General features: G+C 37.7%; 1 protein-coding gene across 1 annotated transcript; it reads left to right on the plus strand.

The window, feature by feature from the left end:
- The first annotated feature begins 649 nt into the window (after positions 1-649).
- On the plus strand, positions 650-18676 carry ANAPC4 (anaphase promoting complex subunit 4). Its single transcript, XM_083861416.1, has 28 exons — positions 650-786; positions 1365-1470; positions 2400-2532; positions 3726-3800; positions 3928-3954; positions 4058-4102; positions 5613-5697; positions 6065-6175; positions 6751-6834; positions 7091-7177; positions 7877-7941; positions 8035-8077; positions 8185-8261; positions 8703-8803; positions 8885-8936; positions 9238-9293; positions 10468-10514; positions 11437-11493; positions 11645-11701; positions 12236-12329; positions 13002-13099; positions 13593-13654; positions 13744-13782; positions 13868-13969; positions 15080-15157; positions 15849-16019; positions 17195-17318; positions 17661-18676. The coding sequence occupies exons 1-28, from the start codon at positions 679-681 to the stop codon at positions 17874-17876; spliced, it is 2400 nt and encodes a 799-aa protein (XP_083717542.1). The 5' UTR covers positions 650-678; the 3' UTR covers positions 17877-18676.
- Positions 18677-20620: the final 1944 nt, after the last annotated feature.

A 20620-nucleotide genomic window follows, 5' to 3' on the forward strand; every position in this document is an offset into this window, starting at 1 on the left:
TTACCATGTATTTGTATAATGCGATAATTTTGTACTTAGGATTAGGTGTTTGTCTGATGTAGTGGGAGTTGGACGTTAAGGGGCTGACTGCTGAGAGCCGAGGTACTGGCGGATGCTCTGATTTTATGGGCAAGGGAGGAAGCGAGGATAGGTGGTGGGAACGCACAATTTCTAGGAATTCAGTCTCTGTTACAGTAGTTTCACAGGATGGCTTCTGATTTTTTTAAAAAAAAGTCTCTCCAGATGGAAAAGGGGCTTTAAAAAAACCAAAGTACTTTATTTACTAGTACTAAATAGTAACCGAACGGAGCGGGAAGAGCCTGACCCGCCTCCGCGCGGTTGGCGCTGCTGCAAACCCGCTGCCGAGGCCGCCCCGCCCCAGGGAACACCGGCACGGCTCCCGGGCCCGCCCCGCCCCAGGGATCCCGGCACGGCTCCGGGCCCGTCCAGCCCCAGGGAACACCGGCACGGCTCCCGGGCCCGCCCCGCCCCAAGGATCCCAGCCCCGCTGCCAGGCCCGCCCCAGGGATCCTGCCCCGCCCCAGGGATCCGCCCCGCCCCAGGGATCCGCCCCGCCGCCAGGCCCGCCCCGCTCGCTGCCTGGCGGGAAGCGCCGCCCCGGAAGCGGGAGCGGAGGCCCGGCGAGGCCCGGCGAGGCCCGGTGGGGCCCGGGCAGCCATGCCCGCCTTCAGGCAGGTGGGCGAGAAGCAGCTGCCGCAGGAGGTCGTGTTCATGTCCTGGTCCCCCAAAAGGGATCTCATCGCCCTGGCCAACCGAGCGGGGGAGGTGAGTGCGGGGCTGGGCAGGGAGCACGGCAGGGACGGCGCCGCCTCTCCCCGCAGGCCCGGCTGCCTTTGCTGTTACTTGGGGCACGTTTCTCATTAGCCTGGCCAGGCATTTAGGGATAGCAGCCTTTTAAATCAAGCATCTTAATACTTACTGCTCCTTCATTTTTTTGCATCCTAGTTTCCGAACAATTTTGTTGGATTTTAAAGTGCGTGAAAGTTCCTGTTTAAATTAAATCTACTTTTAAATACCTTTTCCTCTGGAACTGCAGTATGTGATCCTTCATGAAGACAAGACTGCTGCTTTCGAGCTGTCTGCTGGAGAGGTGATAGGTAACCCCTGTTGGATAGGAGCTTGTATCCTTTTGCAGGGCTCAGCTTGTGTCTCTGTACTGCTGTGAGCTCTGTTAGGTCCTCTAAAACAACATAGGAGTGAATCATCTGCTAGAGGAGCAGGTTGTGTTTAAGACATATGAGTTAAAAACTAGTAAAAAACTCTGTGCAGCTTGAACTGATTTACAAACTTTGATTAACAGGAGAATGTGGTTTAAGCTTGTCTTTAATGCGTTTGCTTTGTAGGTTTTACTTCATCGGCTTGCAAACTTTCAACGTGTGTGGAGTTTGCCTCCAAATGAAAATACAGGAAAAGAAGTGACTGCTCTTGCTTGGAGACCAGATGGCAAAAGTAATGTCAAGTATATGAGATTATCGATATGGTGTGATAAAACCCCATGGGAAGTCATGAGTTATGATACCTCTCATTGTGAAGGAGATTTTCAAGTAAACTGTGTTTGAAGGGAAGGGTGGCTTTATATTATGTAGGTTCATTCACAGTAATAGAGAGATTAATACTGTTGAATGTAGTTGCAAGAAAGATTTGTAAACCAGATTTATGTCCCAAATGCTGCTTTTCAGAGTATAGCAAAATTTCAACCTCCTAACTAAGCAGGATATTTTGTGTGTATGTAGTATGAACTACAAAGTTTATTGAGAGAGAAATAAGCTGTCTGATCAGGATTGATTGAAGAGCTCAGCTTACTTAGCATAGGCAAAAATTTTAGCCTACCCTATGGGGGATAGGCTAAAATTGCTCTAATTATAGACCAGGGAAGAAAAAAGAAAAGCCTTTTTCTTATTAATAGAAATAATGTTGAAATTAGTTGCTTCATAAACTTATGCCAGAAATCATTTAATATTTGATTCACTGGAGGTGGGAGAAAGGGAACAATCTTCTTCCATGACATGTAGATAAAGACTATCTATATTGTTTTACCATGGCATCTGAAGAGTTTAAGAAACTTCTTTTTAAGCTGATTACCTGTGATTATAAGGAAGTAAATACAGCTACTTCTGCCTACTATTTGCTGTTGTGGGTGAAGAAAGTTAGGAAGTGGTGCAAAAGTTGCTCAGCAACTCCTAATTTGTTTTTGGTCCACCAAACCTTTCTGATGGACAATGTTATTTATAGTATTGGACTCAAGTTTGCAACATTGGAAGCTTCTACTTTATCAGAACTATAGTTAGAAGTGTTAGAAGCATGTTCAGTTCAAGGTCAGTGTAAGATACAGAGTTTGTCACATTGGTTATTTATACATTTTACTTGTCTTTCTCTAGTTTTGGCTTTTGGCCTTGCTGATACCAAGCGGATTATTCTGTGTGATGTAGAAAAACCTGAAAGCTTGCACTCCTTCTCTGTGGACCTATCTATTACATACATGCATTGGATGGAAGTAACTGAGGAAAACAGGTGAGTCTGAAAAGATGTAAATCACAGGCTATGTAATGCCACCTTACTGATAATTTATACTTGCAGTGTTGCAAGCAGTCACATAAAGTAATACAGTATTCCACAACTGTGGGGGGTTTTCACTACTTGGCTAAAATTTTCCCTTTTTTGAACAGACACTTTTTATGTGTTTATTTTTAGTATTCATACCTTAGTCTTGTGGTTCTTCGGGAAATACATTAAATTCCAGCATGATCTTGTGCCTCTCCTTTTAAAAAGCTGCTTAATCTAGTGTTAGCATGTACAGCCTGTCTTCTGATCCAGTTTGCTTCAATACCAATCAATTTATTAAACTAACTACAATAATGTTATGTTCATCTATTTTGTTAGTCAGAAATAAGTATTATATTTAAATCTTTGTGTTTTCAAGATCTTTATTTATTTCAAGATTTTTCATGTTTTGTCTTGGGTGTTACATCCAATTCCATGGGCAATTCTGTTGTTCAGGAAGTCAGATTATCCCCATGAACTCTGTGTGATTGAACAATTCTCAGCAGGACTTGTGACCTGGAGGACATCGTGGTCCCTATTTCTTTTGTGTTCTCCAATATGCACCTTATGACAGTGCAAGAACGCGGTTAAATTAAACATTTCTTTAAAGGAGGCAGGTGGCGTAAGCTTCTGACTTGAGGATTTCCTTCCTCACCTCCAGTAAGTCTTAAAACAGCAAGAAAATAGCTGTGTCTTAAACCACACTAACATTCTTCCCCTGATGGGGGGATAGGCATAGCCTCTTACGGGGAATTTCATCCTTCTGACATATCTAAGATGTGATATTAAGTATTGTGCTTTGATCTTCCTTTCACTGCAACGTGTCTTTAGCTGTTTTGAGGTGTGGGTAGATTGTACTTCAGGTTTGGAGAGAGTTTAAACAGAAAGCCTCTGACAATAACTGCACTACAGGATTTGGTGACAAGCCTCTGAGCCACCAGATAGAAACTTTATTCACTGGAAATAAAAAAAAGATTTTCAGTTCTTTAATAATTTGATCACTTGATAAATTATTAAAGGTCTCATAAAGGATTATCCTCTGATATTTATGATTTTGATATACATTATGCATTGAATATATACTCTTAACTCTGTAGCTGAAAAGAAAGTTTCTTCTTATTTTTACAGCTTGGATAATAAAGTCAGTATTACGTCTTTTTCAGTGTTCTCACGTCCTTTTACAATGCTGAAGATGAATCAAACCTCCTTTTGCCTAAATTACCAGCACTACCAAAAAAGTAAGTGTTACACTAGTAAGCTTGAGGAAGTGCCATTTGTCATTTGTCGTTATTTTGGTTATTCAAAATCTTTAATGCCCTACAGATGTCTGATCATTGTTACTGACAGTAATTACTTTGTTTTCAGTTACAGTACCACTGCAAAAATTTTCAGGTAAGAAATTGTCATGTTATAGCTCTCTATTTTTTAATTTTATTTTGTTTTCTGGTATTGAGACAAAGTACATAAGCCCTAATTACGTGCTTTGTATTTTCAGTGAAGAAAAGTCAGATGAGATTATGAAGCTTCTGGGTGATGTCAGGTAAATTCTGGTGGTGGGTTGTTGGTTGAGGTTTTTTGTTTGGTTGCTTTTTAAAAGGTATAAAATAATGGATGATTGAGTTTACTGTTAAGTTGTTCATAATTGTTTTTAAAGTCCCAGAGAAATTATATGGAAAGTCTTTTTTTTATGTACAAAGGTAAAGTTCAAAGCCTATATTAAAGTTTCCATTGGTCACTTTTTCTTAGTTTAGAGGGATTATAATGCCCTTTATCGGCAACTGCTGTTGGTGTCGTATCTTCTTTTTCTTAGCAGATTTCTTGGGGTACATTTGAAGGCTGATTTTTGTGTTACTTAACCTTGTCTTGGAGACATTTGTGAATGCTTGTTCTCTACAGAGAATTCCTGGGAGTTTCCTCCTATGAGCGTGACAAATCTAAACTTAAAAGGAGGTCTGAAACTAGCTGTATCAGTGTTACTTTAAAATAAACATCTGTTATTAGGAAATGCATGAAGGGCAGCTGGTGGAAGTGTTAGGAGGCTGAGACTGGCTTTGTGCAGTGCCTTGTGCTGCTTTTTTTGAGGAGGACACTTAATGTCTGTGCCCTGTTTATTCCATGTCACTGTTCCTTACAGTCTCACTCAGAACTGCCCTCCTTAATTCAAATCTGCATCTCTGTCTATCACCAGTTACTCCTTTTTAAAACTCAATGGCTCTTCTTACAGTGGGATTCCCTTGATTGAGAGAGAGTGAGCTGTCTGTGGTGTAGGAGCTTTGTAAATTCTCTGTGCTGCCTTCATCCACTCAATTAATCAAACCAAAAGTTTTTAAGATACTGTTTTCCTAAGTTCTGTGTTGGCTTTAACAGAGACATTCTGCCTCAACGTATATTTATTTAGATACGTAACAGGCAGAAGCTGCAGTTAATTTTCTTGTATTTGCAGGCTTTTTCCCAAGCCAGTGTAGCAAATAAGTGTTAATAAGTGAGCAAAACATAGACTCATCTGTCCCAGACTATTCTTTGAACTGGGTTTCTGTTTTTGATGCTGCTGTTACTTCTGTAGCTGTTACTGCTGCTGCATCCATTTCAAATGTTCATTGCCTTTGAGGTACTGAGTAGTGCAACTGAGTGAGTGTGACAAACTCACTGTGCATATAATCAGGGTAATTCAAAGTTGGTTTGTAATAATGCTTTAAGCCTGTGTTGGTAAGGGGAAGGTTGCTAGAAACTTAATACTTTTAGTGAAAAAGGACTCTATGACTAAACTGTGCTATTTTTTCCCCATTCTCTCAGTTAATGTAGTAATTGACACTCTTAATATAAATGTTAGGAGCAGATTTTATCAATAAATCCAAGGTAATTTGTTAGTTTGTTCTAATTTAAATTTCTTGAATTGTGGAAGGTAACACAGTGTTTCCTTTTCTGTAGTGATTCTTCAGAGGAACATTGTTAAAGGGATGAATTTAAGTTTTAAGAATTTAAGAATTTTATCTGTGCGTATCCAAATTTTTTTCAGTATGCTTATTAACACATTCTTCTATTTTTTATAGACTTAATGCTCTTGTCCTTGGTGGCAGCTCAGGATTTATTGAGATATATGCTTATGGAATGTTCAAGATTGCTACAGTAAATGGGGTACGTTTGGTTCCTTTCCATATTTTTTCTTCGTAATATACCAAACTACAGCTGAATTGAGTGAAAATACACATATGGTTACACATAAGTGAAACTGGGCTGCTGAATTTAAAGAAACTAATTGATTAGGTTGTTGGTTATTGATGGAAAGACATTGTAACTGGGAAATTTAACATCTTGTTTAAAAGTTCACTGTTAATAAACAATAAAAAGAGTGGGCTTGTTCCTGAGCAGCAGATGAAAATTACATTTCATTTTTAAATGTCATTGAACACAGTCTTTGTATGTCAATGTGTTAGAGCAGTAAATATATCTTAGAGGAAATGAAATGTTTTATTAACTTGTAAGCTTAACTTGAATCTTTCAGGTGGCAGGTTCTTGTCGTGGATTATGTTTGTCTAGTGATTTGAAATCACTGTCAGTTATTACAGAGATACAAAGCTCTTCAGACAGCGAAGCAGAGATAATGTATTTTCAGGCAAGTAAACTAATTTTTAAATGTTTTTTAAAAGTAAAACTGCTTTTAAAATTACATTCTGGTAGCTTTATTGCTTTCCCATTATTTGCAGAAAAACAAAACAACCAGTTTCAGCCGTTCTGAAATTAAAGCCAGTTTTAGCTTTTGAACCTATGATGTTAACATGGAGTTTCACTGATGAGACTGACAATGGTGACCTGAGGCATTCTTTTAAAATTCTACTTTCAGGATAACCTGAATTTATTCAACTACAATTACAATTATTTTGATTTCCTCATTCTGCACACAAAGGCATAACAGCAATGCTTTTGATTATCCTATCTATCCAGAACAGTCATCCTTAAAACTATTACTGTTGGAGCTCCAAAATGTGGAACCTTACCAGAGGTTTTTATAGATATATTAAAATTAGTTATTGTTTCCTTGAATTAAATGTATTTTCCTCATAAAGCTAAACTTAAGGAATTGAGAACTAAGAGAATTTCTGTGGGTCCTTCAAGTCTTTTATTTCTGTAATCTATATAATGTTGAAAGACAAATCATCTGTTAACTGTTGCTTTTTTCATTTGTTATAGTTGGACACTAGTCTATTATCAAGTTACTTACCTGAGGTAACTCGAATGGCCCGGAAGTTTACTCACATTTCAACTCTGTTACAGGTACAGTTGTGTTACACCATCCTTTTAGTCTTGTGCTTCTGCAGGCTTTGGCATTCTAATGCAAGTGAAATAAATGTTTTCTAGTAGGAGGCTTGAGTTGGTTTTAAGTAAATGTAGAGCTCCAACTTGGAATTTGATAATAATTTTTATATAAGATCTACAGTATATCTTCCCTTTATATTATAACATCCATTTTTTGAATGTCTTGTTGTAGGAGAGAAAGGAAATAATACTAATACCAGTTTCTGTATTACAGTATATAAAGCTGTCATTGACATGCATGTGTGAAGCATGGGAAGAAATACTGATGCAGATGGACTCAAGATTAACAAAGTTTGTACAGGTACTGTAGGATTAACCATCCTTTTGGAAAAACACTTTTTACAGTAGTTCTGTTGTTCTTGTTAGTCTACTGCATATCTTAATGTTCAAGGATAATGCCTCCAGGTAACAGTCTTTAAGTTCAGAGACAATCTGGAAGTTATTGTGTGTCAAGTGCTCTGATGCTGTGTACAATCAAGCATAATTGTATTGTGATACTTTTATTCATTCTGAATTTTTAAAATATAGTTTTCAGCTTGCCCAGCTGTTGTTCAGTTGATTTCTGTTTAGGGTTGTGCTCTTAGTACTTAAGTCATTGATAAACTGATTACTGTAAATGTTCAGTAACAACACTCACAGCCTAGTTCAATGAAGCACATAAAATTATCCATGTTTAAGATGCTATTGGATTTGCTTAAATTTTGTGTTCATTGACCATAGCCAGAAGTTAATGAATCATGTAATTTATTTATTTTTTAAAATAGATTCTTGGTGATGGCAAACTACTTAGAATTTTTATTGGGTAATGCAGTTGAAAATAACTTGAAATACTAGAAAGCTTTCAGTGATCAGAAAATTTTCGGTTATCAGTAGTCTGATTTTAACATTCAAAGGTATTGGTGGGTTCTTTGAAGTACTTTAAATGGAGTGTTTGTGAGATAATTTGGTAGCCTGGATTTAATCTCTTCACCAATCTTATTTCAATCATTTTGACTGACAGGAAAAGAATACAACCACTTCTGTTCAGGATGAGTTTATGCAGCTGTTGTTATGGGGCAAAGCAAGGTAGTTACTGTTGTTTCATCTGAGTATGCCTTTGCACTTGATGTTGAAACACAAAATTAAATGGCTGTTTGGTTCTCTCCCCTCCCTCTTCAGTCTGGAACTTCAGGCATTACTAATGAACCAACTGACAGTAAAGGTGTGTTAACATTTTTTTAAACATACCAAACTAATCTGTTTCAATATCTTTTAATCATTTTTATGTTAACAGAACATTATCATAGGATTGTATTTCTTTGTTAACAGGGTTTAAAAAAACTTGGTCAGTCCATAGAGTCTTCCTATTCCAGTATACAGAAGTTGGTTATAAGTCATTTGCAGAGGTAAGTCACAGAATTTCAAAGGAATTATAGATTAAATGGCATATTATTTGCTTTGCTAAAAGACAGTATGCTATCTTGGTGGTGCTTTCTATGTAGGTGTGCTGATACGGAGACTGTGATCATGGCAAAATGTATTATTTTACTTTCGCATAGTAGAGAACTAGTGAAGTATTTTGAAAAATCTCTATGATACATCACCTGTAAATTGGTGCCTGGTGTGTTTTATAGGATCTATGCATAATATTCACACTAACCTTATGTGTCATTGAGACAATAACTGCTTTTCTCTGAAGTGATACCTTACCTCTTGATCATGTCAGACCACCTTATTAAAGCTTTGCACTTTGTGTGTTAAATGATAAAAATGCAGCATGCAGCAGAGCGCTTGAATTTCCAGATGGTGAATAAAAAAAATTATACTTCTTTTCTCTGCCTTCCTAGTGGCTCTGAGGCACTTCTGTACCACTTGAGTGAATTGAAAGGAATGGCTTTATGGAAACAAAAATATGAATCTCTGGGATTAGATGCATCTGGAATTGACGGTACAGTAGTGTGTGTGTGTTATCTACCAGCTCTGATTTCACTTGTGCAAGCTTAATAATAATGGTTAGCATTTTTTACAGAGGCTATTACTGCTGTTGGTTCTTTCATCCTGAAGGCAAATGAGCTGCTTCAGTAAGTATAAAGTCTGGAAAGTTTAAAAAACATCCCTATTCAGTCTTGGAGGAGACTTGATGGGCTAGGAATAGAGGAGGTTGGGAGAGCAAGACCCCTCTGTTGGGTGGTGACCTTTCGTCTTGTCTCACTGCATGTCAGACTCATACCACAAGAATAGTCTTACTTGAAATGTTGCATTGGACATTTTGAAAAAAACCTGACAGTACTTGCATGCCTTTCTGTGGTAAAGATGGGACTTAAGCCTGGAGCAGCTTGTGACAGTCAGATTTTGTAATTACTTTTCTTGTTTCTTGTTTAGAGTGATCGACAGTAGTATGAAAAACTTCAAGGCATTTTTTCGATGGCTCTATGTTGGTAAGATTAGTCTCATAGTGATCATCCAATATCTGTTTTATATTGTAAGCATTGAAGTGCAGGCAAGTAACTAGGCCAATCTTAGTAATAAACTTTTTTTTTCTATCATAGAAAATTTCTGGACTGTAAAGGGATAGAGTTGATGAGGCAAGAGTAATTATAATATTAAACACATTATAAATTTGGTAGTTCTCAATTAAATTTATTGTGTAGAATGGATGTTGTATATACTTGACCTGTAATGCTGCTCCAAACTGTTTTCTGCTTCATGAGCAATTTACTAGTCTTGATTTGAAGAAAAATAAAGGACTTTTTTTAGTCTGCATCAAATTTAAAGTATAGCCTAATATCTTTTACTCTGTTACTTGCTGTTTTCTCCTGTGACAGCCTAGTTACTTGTAAGGTTCTGCACAGATGTAAACAGTCTCTGAATGTTCACATGCACTTAGCAGCCACCTTCAGTTGTGTCTGGGTAGCTGCAGAGAAGATGTTAGAAGGAAGTGAAAAACACTGTATTTTAGCCTCCTTATTTTTATAAAGTATTTATGAATAAGTTTATAGCTTCTATTTGATCTTTTTAAAACTACTTTACTAAAACTAAGTGGTATTACCAGATATTGTAAAGGCACCAGATATGCAGTGTGAGCACTTACTAGCACAAATATAATAGTTCTAATTTTAAAAATTGCAGAAAGCAGAGCTATCAAAGTTCTTCATCATAATGTTATGTTCGCTGTTTGTTTGGTTTCAAATTAAAAGAGAACTTTATCCAAGCCTTGCAGATTTCAAATTAAGCCTGTGCAATTCTCTTAAAACACATTTTTCTGAGCATGGCAGTTTTAATGTATTTTACATATATTCATTTTAGTACTCTTAGTATGGACATGAAAAAATTCTTATGAGCTCTTTTCATAATAATTTTGTTTCAGTCTCGTACAGGGTAGAATACGGTAGGAAAAGATAAAAGATAAAAATTCTTCAAGATTTGTAATGTTAGCTAATGAGACTAGTGAGACTTAATTTCAGTCTTGGTTTATAATTCTTCATTCCAGGCTCTTTTGCAGGTTCTAATGAAGCATTTTTTTAAACAGCAGTGTCTTATTACATACACTTGAAAACTTAAGAATATTAGGAAAACAATATTAATGCAATAAGAATGTAATTTTTCCCTCAGCCATGTTGAGGATGTCAGAAGATCATGTACTTCCAGAACTGAACAAGGTAATAGTAACATTTTCTGATAAATGGTGATATCCTCTATATTCTGCTCATCTTGAAAGCAGAATTAAAGGTTTCTTATTGCTCCAGAATTTAAAGAGTAGTGTCTGTGTCATTTGTTTGAGAAAGTTGATGCCTGCACATTCACACCAATATGCTGTTGTGCATGAATTCCTTTTTCTGTTTTCTTTGGTAACACTACTGTATTTAGTATGCTGGGTATGCAAGGCTTCTGTATAGCAGCTTTTTATGTGCCCTAAATGATGAAGTTAACCAGAGTGAGATTTTAATGTCTTTATCAATGCCCCAGTAGTGGAGAGGGAATATATTATAACACAATAATATAATAATATAATAATGCCTGCATTGGATTTGCAGCCACCATCACACTACCCTCACTTGAGGGCAGTGGTGCCTTCCAGAAATAGATAGGCTGGAGGAATGGACAGGTAGGGACCTCTTGCAGTTCATGAAGGACAAAATACGAGGTTCTGTTGTGCAGTGGGTTAACCTCCTGTGAGTGCACTGCTGGAGCCCATGTGGCTGTGAAGATGTCAGCTTTGCTGAGATGATGTGGGAGTCACTGGATGCACACTGGGCATGAGCCAGCTGTGTGCCCTGACAAGGGTGGGCAGAGGTGACCAGGGCTGTAGTAATGAGAGCATGGCCAGGAGGTCAGGGGAAGGAGTTGTTGTCGTTATTTAGCACTTGTCAGTTGCATCTCTGGTTTGGGACCATCCTGTACAGCACAAGAATGGTCTGGGATGAGTTCAGAGCACTCCCAAGCAGGTTGGAGGCTGGAACATTTGCCCTGTGAGCACAGGCTGAGGGAGCTGTGCTTGTGCAGCCTATAGAATGTGTTTTCTGTGCTCATTGAAAGGTATTTCTTACGCTTTTCTTTTCTCATTGCTTTTTTTCCTCTTAGATGACTCAAAAAGATATCACATTTGTTGCCGATTTTCTTACTGAGCACTTCAATGAGGTCAGTGATACTGTTCAAAGTACATGACTTGACTGTATTTTTGCTGACAATAGCTGAGTCTGTAAAATCTTAGAATTTGATAATCTTTTTGTTTATTACTTCTCCTTATTTTTGTGTTTAAATAATGGGTTTGTTTGCATTATTTTTTTAGGCACCAGAACTTTACAATCGTAAAGGAAAATACTTCAATGTGGAGAGAGTTGGCCAGGTAAAGAACTTAGGAATAAATACAAAAAGAATAAATGAGGAAATCCTTGCAGAAGCTTTTAAAGCTGTGCCCACTTTTCTTCCCTGGCCCTTGTGCTCTGTGTTGCACATACCAGTAATGGTAAAAGAGAGTAAATTGTTTCCCCTTACTGTTAGTGAGGGTTTAAAACCTTACAGTTTCACTTTGCATGTGCTGTATTTTTAGGAAAAGAAAAAAACCATTTTGCAGCAGTAGTAAAACTCTAAAAGCCAGCTTCAGTAAAACTGGTATGTTTGTTGTCTGTATGGCATTAATCACTGCATTTCAAAACATTTTTGTTCATATTTGATTTAAAAATGGGTTTCTTAGGGAAATATCACCATGATCTTATTTTTCTTACTCTTTCTAGATGGGGTGGGATATTTAGTTTTAAGACTGTGGCATATTAATTTAACAAGAAATGTGTAATATACTAGCTAGGGCCAATAGTGATAGAGACTTCTAAAATTCCCTATTCTTAAACTGCAGTCTTAAAAATGTGTGTTTCTTTTCTAGTACTTGAAAGACGAAGATGATGACCTTGTGTCACCACCTAATACAGAGGGAAACCAGTGGTTTAACTTTCTTAAAGATAGTACTCATCTTAAAGGTAACGTGCTTTCATGAAAAAGAAGTAAATGCAAGATACATGTAGAACATGACAAATATAGAAGAGTTATCTTTTTCCATGCTTATGAGTTACTTCTGTAGTGTTACTCATTCATCTTCATCTGAGTGGAATGAAATAAAGGGGCCTTGTTATTTTGCACAGGGTTTATGTAACTGCTTACCCAGTCAATTACCATTTGCTGGATATTGGGAGTTCCCCATCTTTTCTGTACCAGTCTCAGAAGTGTTGGTTTGGAAGGAATCCCAGAAGAGGTCTATTTTAGGGTATCTTAATTCCAGCTTAAGAAAGTGATAGTTATGCTTAGGTTGTACCTGGGGGAAGTGTCCTAACTTGTTCTCTTTCACTGGAGTCTGAGACTATTTTATTGATTAGTGATGAAAAAGAAGCAAGAGACTATAATGAGCAGATGGTGACAATTATTCTAGTTTAATTTTAGAAACCAAAGACTGTAAAACCTTGACAGCATAAGCTGCATATAATAGAATTTACCACAGTTGTCTTCTGGGTATTTAATTCAATAAAAATGGGGGAAATGGTAGCATTTTTGTTTGGAAAATAATCTTTAGACAGTCTGGTTTTAGAGATAATAATGGTGTATTATGTTTTTATAGAGATACAAGCATTTTTAAAATTAACTTTGTCCGTTTACAGAAAGCCCACTTCTGTTTCCCTACTATCCTGAGAAATCATTGCATTTTGTCAAAAGACAAATGGAAGGGATCATTGATCAGTGTTTACAAAAGCCAGCAGTAAGTTCAGTTTTTACAAATGATAACTTTCTTTTAGGGATAGTGGTCAACTGAAAATAGCAGTCATGCTTTGCAAGGCCTAAAGCTTTAATCTTTGCCTTTGAGTGCCTACAACTTGGTATAGCCCAACTTCACTGCTGAGATATCTCAAGCCTTTGGCCAGGGAAAGCACAATGGGGGATTTTTTTGTTTAACATATTCTGTTCACATGATTTTGGGATCTGGTTTTAATGTTAATTATGTGTGTGTATGTGCTGTGTACCAGATAACTGTGTTAATTGGCCATACATTAGTCTAATATGGAGAAACATGAAACAAGTGTATGAAGTGATAGTAGGGTTTGCATTAGGGATGTTTATTCCAGGATAAATATTGATAGAGTTTTCTTTCAGATGTACAGATGTACTCAGAGGTTGGTGGTTGGTTGTCTTAAAAACATATAATTATTAATAACTTCTGGTCTTTTATGGTCTATTTTTATTATATTTGTTAGGATGTGATTGGAAAGTCAGTGCATCAAGCAGTCTGCATGTCTCTCTACAAAGTTTCTCAAAGGTATTTCTTTACTAAAAGTAGCTAAAGAAGTGCAACTAAAAGTCACGCATGAGTAGCATTTTATAAACTGTTTTGTCTTTCCTTTGCAGTGAAGATTCCACACCTCAGTTATTTAAATTACCTTTTCTGTAAGTATGCTGCTATTCTTTGTTCCATGTAGTTTACCAGTTATTAAAACTTGATCTAATTTTTTATTTCTTCCCCACATTGCAGGTGGAATGACAAAACATCTAATTTACATTATGTTCTCTTCACCATGTTAGAAAATTCTATTTCTAAAATACATATTTTGAGGAGACATACTGATACTTCCAGGTAAGACAAAAGAAGGGAAAAAGTGGTGTGTGGGCTTTGCTGCATTTGTACAGAGACAGTTACAATTTAAATCTGTTTGTAAAAATAAGGAATGAGCACAATGAATACAATCTTTCTTGGATGCTAGAGAAAATGAGGAGTACATTAAGAAGTGCAGCAGGAAACTGCAGCAGAAGTTTTTGTTGTATTAGACTCAGAAAATCCCATCTCAAGACCCAAGATGATTCTGAGATAAGGAAAAAATCAGACTCCATTAGATTGCGGCTCACAGAATTACTTACCTGTGCAAACTTCTGAAAAATTACAGAGAATCATGCTTCCAGTGTTGCTTTGTCTTACTGTAAATAGTATTCTTTGATTAATGTCTCACAGTGTGTAATTTAATACTTTTGGAAATATGGGGACTGCACTCACAGGTGCATCAAATAGAATGCATCTCTTCTGGAGTGTGGATGTGTGTACCTTGATGTGATTTCTCACAGCATGTGTGTGCTGATACAACTGTTCAAGCTGTGTTCTATCAATGGGATGGCTGAAATAACCTAGGTTTAAAAACAACAAAAACTCCTCCTTTCTGTAAAATACTGATTTTTATAATCTATCATTTAATTTGAGGAGACAGTGAATTGGGTGAAACTGTGATGGAATGGGAATTTGTAAAGCACTTTGACTGCTAAGGAAAGCACATGGGAAAAATATATTTTGTGTTTCTAGTTGATAGCTGCTGATGACAGAAGTCCTGCCCTGTGGTGGCTTCTAGTTCCTCCCTGATTGATACCTAAAACAATCTAACCTCTTTTGCTGTGGATTAACAAGTAACATAATGAACCTGAGACTAGGACAATTGAACAAGTAATTCAGCAAAGAGCTGCATCCCATAAGCCAGATGTAGTTTTCCATTTGACTCCATTAGTCACATTTTTATGAGAAGCGGAAGAATTTAAAAAGTTCCTATCCACCAATCACATAATTTTGACATGTAGCCATGCATTGTGCTAAGCTTGGATAGGCTTTTACACCATCTTGTACCACAGTTGCCATTAGAGATTTTGGATTCTCAGTGAAGGGAAAGGTTTTTGTCACTGAAATAATTCAACTCTGTTGTTCTAGGTCTGTCAGTAATGGGATTGTTGCAGTAGACTTTGGAAACTTCTTGAACAACAGTATAAATGAGAGCTCAGACTCCAGGTCAGTATATTTGATTTTTCTTGCTGAATTAAAGATCATATTTCTTAGGAGTTTTCTTTCATTGTTAACTCACCTGGGTGAATGAGGGTGTGAGAAATGGCATAGTGCACGAAGCTGCAGAGTTGTCCAAATCTTACTTTGCACTTCATCTCAAGGTCAAATAAATTGTAGTTTTCCAGTTGAAAACTAAAGCATTGACACGTGTGCAAGAAACATCTAGCTGGAAACAAGTATTGTTTATCTCTGTGATATTCTTTAAGTAAGATGAGACTTGGTATGACTGAATGTAGCCATGTTACAAGGCAGATGATAGACTATACTCGTTCTCTTCATGTGGAAAAGCCAGATGTGATTTGCCCTCAGTACCTTCAGCTGTATTTCTAAATTTTCTTTGGTATTTGTGTTTACTGTTTCTTGTTTCATCTGAAATGTGAAAGTTGCTAGTAAGAGTTTTTTGTGAATTGCTTTTTTCCCCCCCCTTCAGGATAATTTTTCCTGTATGATAGAGGAGTTTCCCAGGTGACTGCTATCATTAGTGTCATAGCTGCACAACTGACCTCTTTTATTATTTACAATAAAGCCCATTGTTAAGTATTAAATACTTTTTAACGTGAGTGCTGTGCAACTTTAAAATATTTTAGTTCTGTACTCTCTTATATTACTTGGTGCTTTCTAAATTATTTTCTTATAGATGCTACAGTTGTTTGGATGCTCACTTCTATGATGATGAAACTGTAACTGTAGTTCTGAAAGAGAGTGTGCAGCAAGAGGGGAAGGAGAGAGTCTTGGCTCAGCTGCCTTTGTCTTCAGTTTATATGGATGAGGACCAAGATGGGAAATTCAACTGGGATTCTGTGGAAAGGTATTGAAAAACCTTGAGCAAATCTGAAAATGTAGAACTGAAAAGCAAATTAAGCAAATACTGTAATTGTGTACAGTTACTTATACTTTGTGTACGTGTAAATATTTAAAAGACTCAAATTCTTTTTGTGTCAGGAGAGTAGGATGGGGGAGATGGAAGCTTTCTAAATAGTTTGTTCTGTGGTTTTTGAGAGGTTGGTTTTGAGTTTTTTGATACTGATACTACTTCTGTACCTAGCTGTCATGAAATGCAAAGATCAGCTGAAGACACTTGTAGAATCAGAAAACTTCCTTTCTTTAGAATATGCTAACTTTGCTGGTCAGAATACTTCAATTTAAGATGTTTGCAGCATACGTGCTCATATACCTCTGTCTTGTAATAAGAATACACGGGTATTTCTTGATCTTTCCCTGGTAGTCACCCTTACAAATATTGTCACCTAACCTTAAGATGTCAGAACTGGTACTGCTGTCTGTATTGGCAGGTAGAGGAGAGCATCAGGTGAAAGTGAACACACACACAAAGGCCAATGTAGTTCAAGCAGTGAATCCATTCCTTTAGTTGTTGTGTGTCCCTTGCTTTTATTTTTTTCCCATTCTTCTCTGGTGGTTTGCTTAAGATGCATTTTTATTTCAAAATAAAGAGACACACTAAACTGTAAATTAACTTTTTTATGCCATAAAGATACTGTGTATTGATGAATGAACAGAAAACGTTAAGAGCAAGTTCAAACTAATCCTGGCTGGTGTAAGAGGTAGGGAGTGTCTTCATACAATCCCTGTGAGTGGGGTAGTGATGCATATTTGAAAGGTCATGGAGGCCGAAGTTGTGTGTAAGGGAAGGCACTGCATCCAGGACTGTGTTCAGAAACACTTCTTTGTGCAGAGGAGAGGTTTGCAGAAAAGCCACATCCTGCTATAGCTATTTCTTGTGGGAAGATTGGACTTAACAACTCCCTTCTCACCTGCTGTAATGTTTATAACTTGCCTGGGACATGCTGTGTCTCTACAGTTGGATCTCCTGTTCTAGAGTATTGTAGCAGTATTGTGATGATTTCAGAGGCTTATTGGCCTGTTGCATATGATGAAATTTAGACATAAGAAACTGGAGGTTTTTCTTAAAGCTGCAGTTGTTTCTTGTGAACCAGCTTTGTGCTTTTTCCTTGTTGTGTGCAGACTGGATGAGCGAAGCGGTGAGATACCCACACGTGCTGTCTTCTTGGAGAGTCAGTGGAGGGTGCTGGAGAATATGAAAGCTCAGTATGTTTCTGTAAATGGCATTAGAAAAGTTTCTTGTGTGGTAAGTGCAGTATCACTGAAAAAGCCTGTCTATTAAAGGAAGTGTGCTGACTGAAGTGGTAACCTAAAAGTTACCTTTTTTTTTTTTTAACAAGTCGATTATTTTTTCATAATCTGCTATTAGTGTGTCAGGATACAGTCATACCTGTCTAATAGTAACAGAAGGTTATAGATCTGCTTCCTTTACTTCTCAGCCTGTAGAGCAATAAAAAAGTTGCTAATTCCCTTGAAACCTCCATTTCAAAGATAAGGGTTATTTCTAAAGCTAATGGCAGACAATTAAAATGCTGTTGGTGTTTTTACTTAATTAGTCATTAACAGGAATATCTTGCTGCCTCTACAGCTAAGTTCAAACCTCCGCCACGTCAGGGTGTTTGAGATGGATGTAGAGGATGACGGGGAAGTTGAGGAAGAAGAGGAAGAAGAAACAACTCAGATCGCTGCTGGGGAACCTGATGAGCCAAATCAGCCTGCAGATGGCCAGGACAATGTGTGTGATGCATCTGCTGAAGAACTGCCTGATGAAACTGAAGAACATGAGACAAGTCTGGATCCTTGAAGTAGGCTTGGGTAATAGTGAAGAGACAGGACTGAACCGTAAATGCTGCTTTCAATGGCACGAAGAAATTGTGTATTGAAGAATGAACAGAAAATATTAAAAGCAGGTTCAAACTCATCCTGGCTGCTATAATAAGCAGGGGCATTATCAATACTGTCTCTAGGACTGGGAGTGATACATTTGAAAGGTCATCTAACTAGTTAGAAAGTAATCCGGCTTCAGGCTGCTGAGATGATGAATCTCTCAGGCAGCTGAATCAAGTTGGAATTCTGTATTGCTTCTCATCTAAGATTGTGTTCTAGAGTACCTTTACTGACTCTTTTTTTGTCTGGCACATGGTTTGGTACCAGCTAAAGCTTTGAAAGCTTTTCTATTTGCCATTTTTAATAGGTGAGGAGAAAAAGAAATACCAACTGAAGTTTTTGTAGCTATGATGTTCAGTCCTGAATACTGTTATAAAGATAAAATAAAGTTGTATATAAAAACAACAAAACTTGGAGCCTAATTCTTTGCTTCTCAGACTTTGTGTTCTAGTAATGGGTATGAAAGTTTACTGTAGAACCAAAATGTAATATTGCAAATCATTGTAGGGCTAGTTACACAACAAAATTTAGCCACTGTTAATGAAATGCATGGTTTTAAAAGCTCTGGATAATATCTGTCCTTGGTAGCACAGCATTTCAATCTCTGCAGTTCTCTAATCCTCAGTGTAATGTGTGTGTGCAGTGCATGATTTGTCAAATATTTGCATGTCTCAGCTTTCCTAGTTTCTGTGAATTTGTTCCTGAAAGCCCGTCTTCTCATTCTGTAATTTTTTGTAGTGAAAAACTTCAACAGAGAGTATATTTTTTTATTCTGATTTAGCATCGGAGGTTGTGCATAGCATTCAGCATACTCATGTTACTTGCTATTTATATATTACTGTAGGCATGATGTAGTGCTAAGCAGTAGAAACTAGAAACAGCATTTAGAAATCTAAAATGTTTTCTTCTTCCCTACTAGCCATTATTCTTAACTGACTTAAAGCTCAGCTCTTTGAATGAACAATGCTGCTTAATGCATGATCTTCCTTCAGAACAGTGAGTGTACCTTGTATTTGTGAAAAGGACCAAGTTTCCATTCTGTGTTTTAAAAATAAATATTTTTAAATTGCTATTTGGCATTGCAAAATTTGAATACTAAACTTATCCTCTTGTTTTGAAATACACCATTTTTAAGCAACTTTTTTAAGTGGAATTCTGAAGGTTTTGATCTCTTTGGGGGAGACCCTGATAAAACCTACCTAAAAAAATGCCTTAAACCCCATTTGTAAAATGGGAAAGCCATCTCTGTAAGCACGGAAATTCCTTGGTATGTGGCCTGTATTTAATCTCTGTGGGTGGAATTGGTTCATGTCTGTTGTTACCTACTGCACCAGTAACATCTGAGATCTCTCATGCTACCTGGAACTAGCTGTTGCTTTTGGAGTTGTGGCTATTATCTTAATTTCTTGCTTCACAAGCTGGTTTTGGGGAAGAGCTGTCTTAGTCTGGGATGGAAGTGTCCTGTGGTGTTCAGCATTCTGCCCACAGGGTCTATAACAGCTTCTGCTCCCAGCGGGCAGAGTCCCAGCTCTGCAGTTATGTAATCATACCTGCTCCTGCCTTTATGCAGTTCTCACATTTAACCTACAGGATAAAGAATCATATCAGGTTTAATTCTGACAGGTCCCCCAGGAGCCCTGCCTCCCAGAGTGAGCCTGTTCCTGCTGACAACATTATAGCTGGTGTCCCTTTTTCTCTGTGTTGTCACAAGGAGTCCTAGACAGACCTCCTGGATTCAAGAGTCTGCCACCTGAATTTTGTGCAAACTACTTGGGCATGCACATTCAGATTCTTTTGAGTATGTGGATATGAGGGTGTGAGTGAATGAAATCGATTCTAAATTAAAATGAAATTGGCTTCCCTTACACTGCCTGAATTTATGGTTTGCTATGTTGCTGCTGTTGATTATGTAAGAAGTAAGGGCAAGGAGACAAAGCCAGTGCCTTTTACATTTTGAAAGGATGGACACAGTCTAAAGAGAGTATTAAGGGAAGGTGGAGAGAAAGAACTAGATGCAAGTATTTTTAGCAGTGTATCTGATGCCTTCTCTCAGGAGCTGTACAAGAGCAAGTTGGATGGTGCCCTTACCAATGTCATTTATGGAGTGGCATCTCTGCCCATGATAGAGGTGTTGAAATTAGATGATCCCTTAAGTTCTTTCCAACCCAGACCATTTGATGATTCTATGATTCTGGAAGACTTAAAATACCAGTCCGGGGTTTAAGAGCATATTGATTTATCTGTGATCTCTATTAAGGATTTCTGCTTAATTTAAATAGAGTGATCCGATGGCTTGCTTAGGAGGAGTGACACTGAGAGTGGGTTTGGCTTGTCATTCAGGGACAGGATAGAAATTGAAGCCAGAAGAGAATGATCAGATATTCTGTCCCCAATTTCCTGTCTCTCTAGTGCATTTTATCTTTTTAGATTACTGATATTTCCTTGACCTGAACCTTGATTGCTCAGTACTGAGTGAAGGAGCAGCCTTATCTGTCATGGTTGAGTATATTGACATGTGATGGGCACAATCTCAGCTCTAGCCAAAGTCCTGTGCCACCCTGTCCTTAACCCAGCAAAGCCAATCATGGTTAGCCTTTGGTTCTAAAGTCCTGGTCAAAGAAGTTCCCCCACGAAGGGAGACCACTTCTCTCCTCCCCTCTC

The sequence above is a fragment of the Zosterops lateralis genome (assembly GCF_965231275.1).
Source record: "Zosterops lateralis genome assembly, chromosome: 5".
Taxonomy (NCBI): domain Eukaryota; kingdom Metazoa; phylum Chordata; class Aves; order Passeriformes; family Zosteropidae; genus Zosterops; species Zosterops lateralis.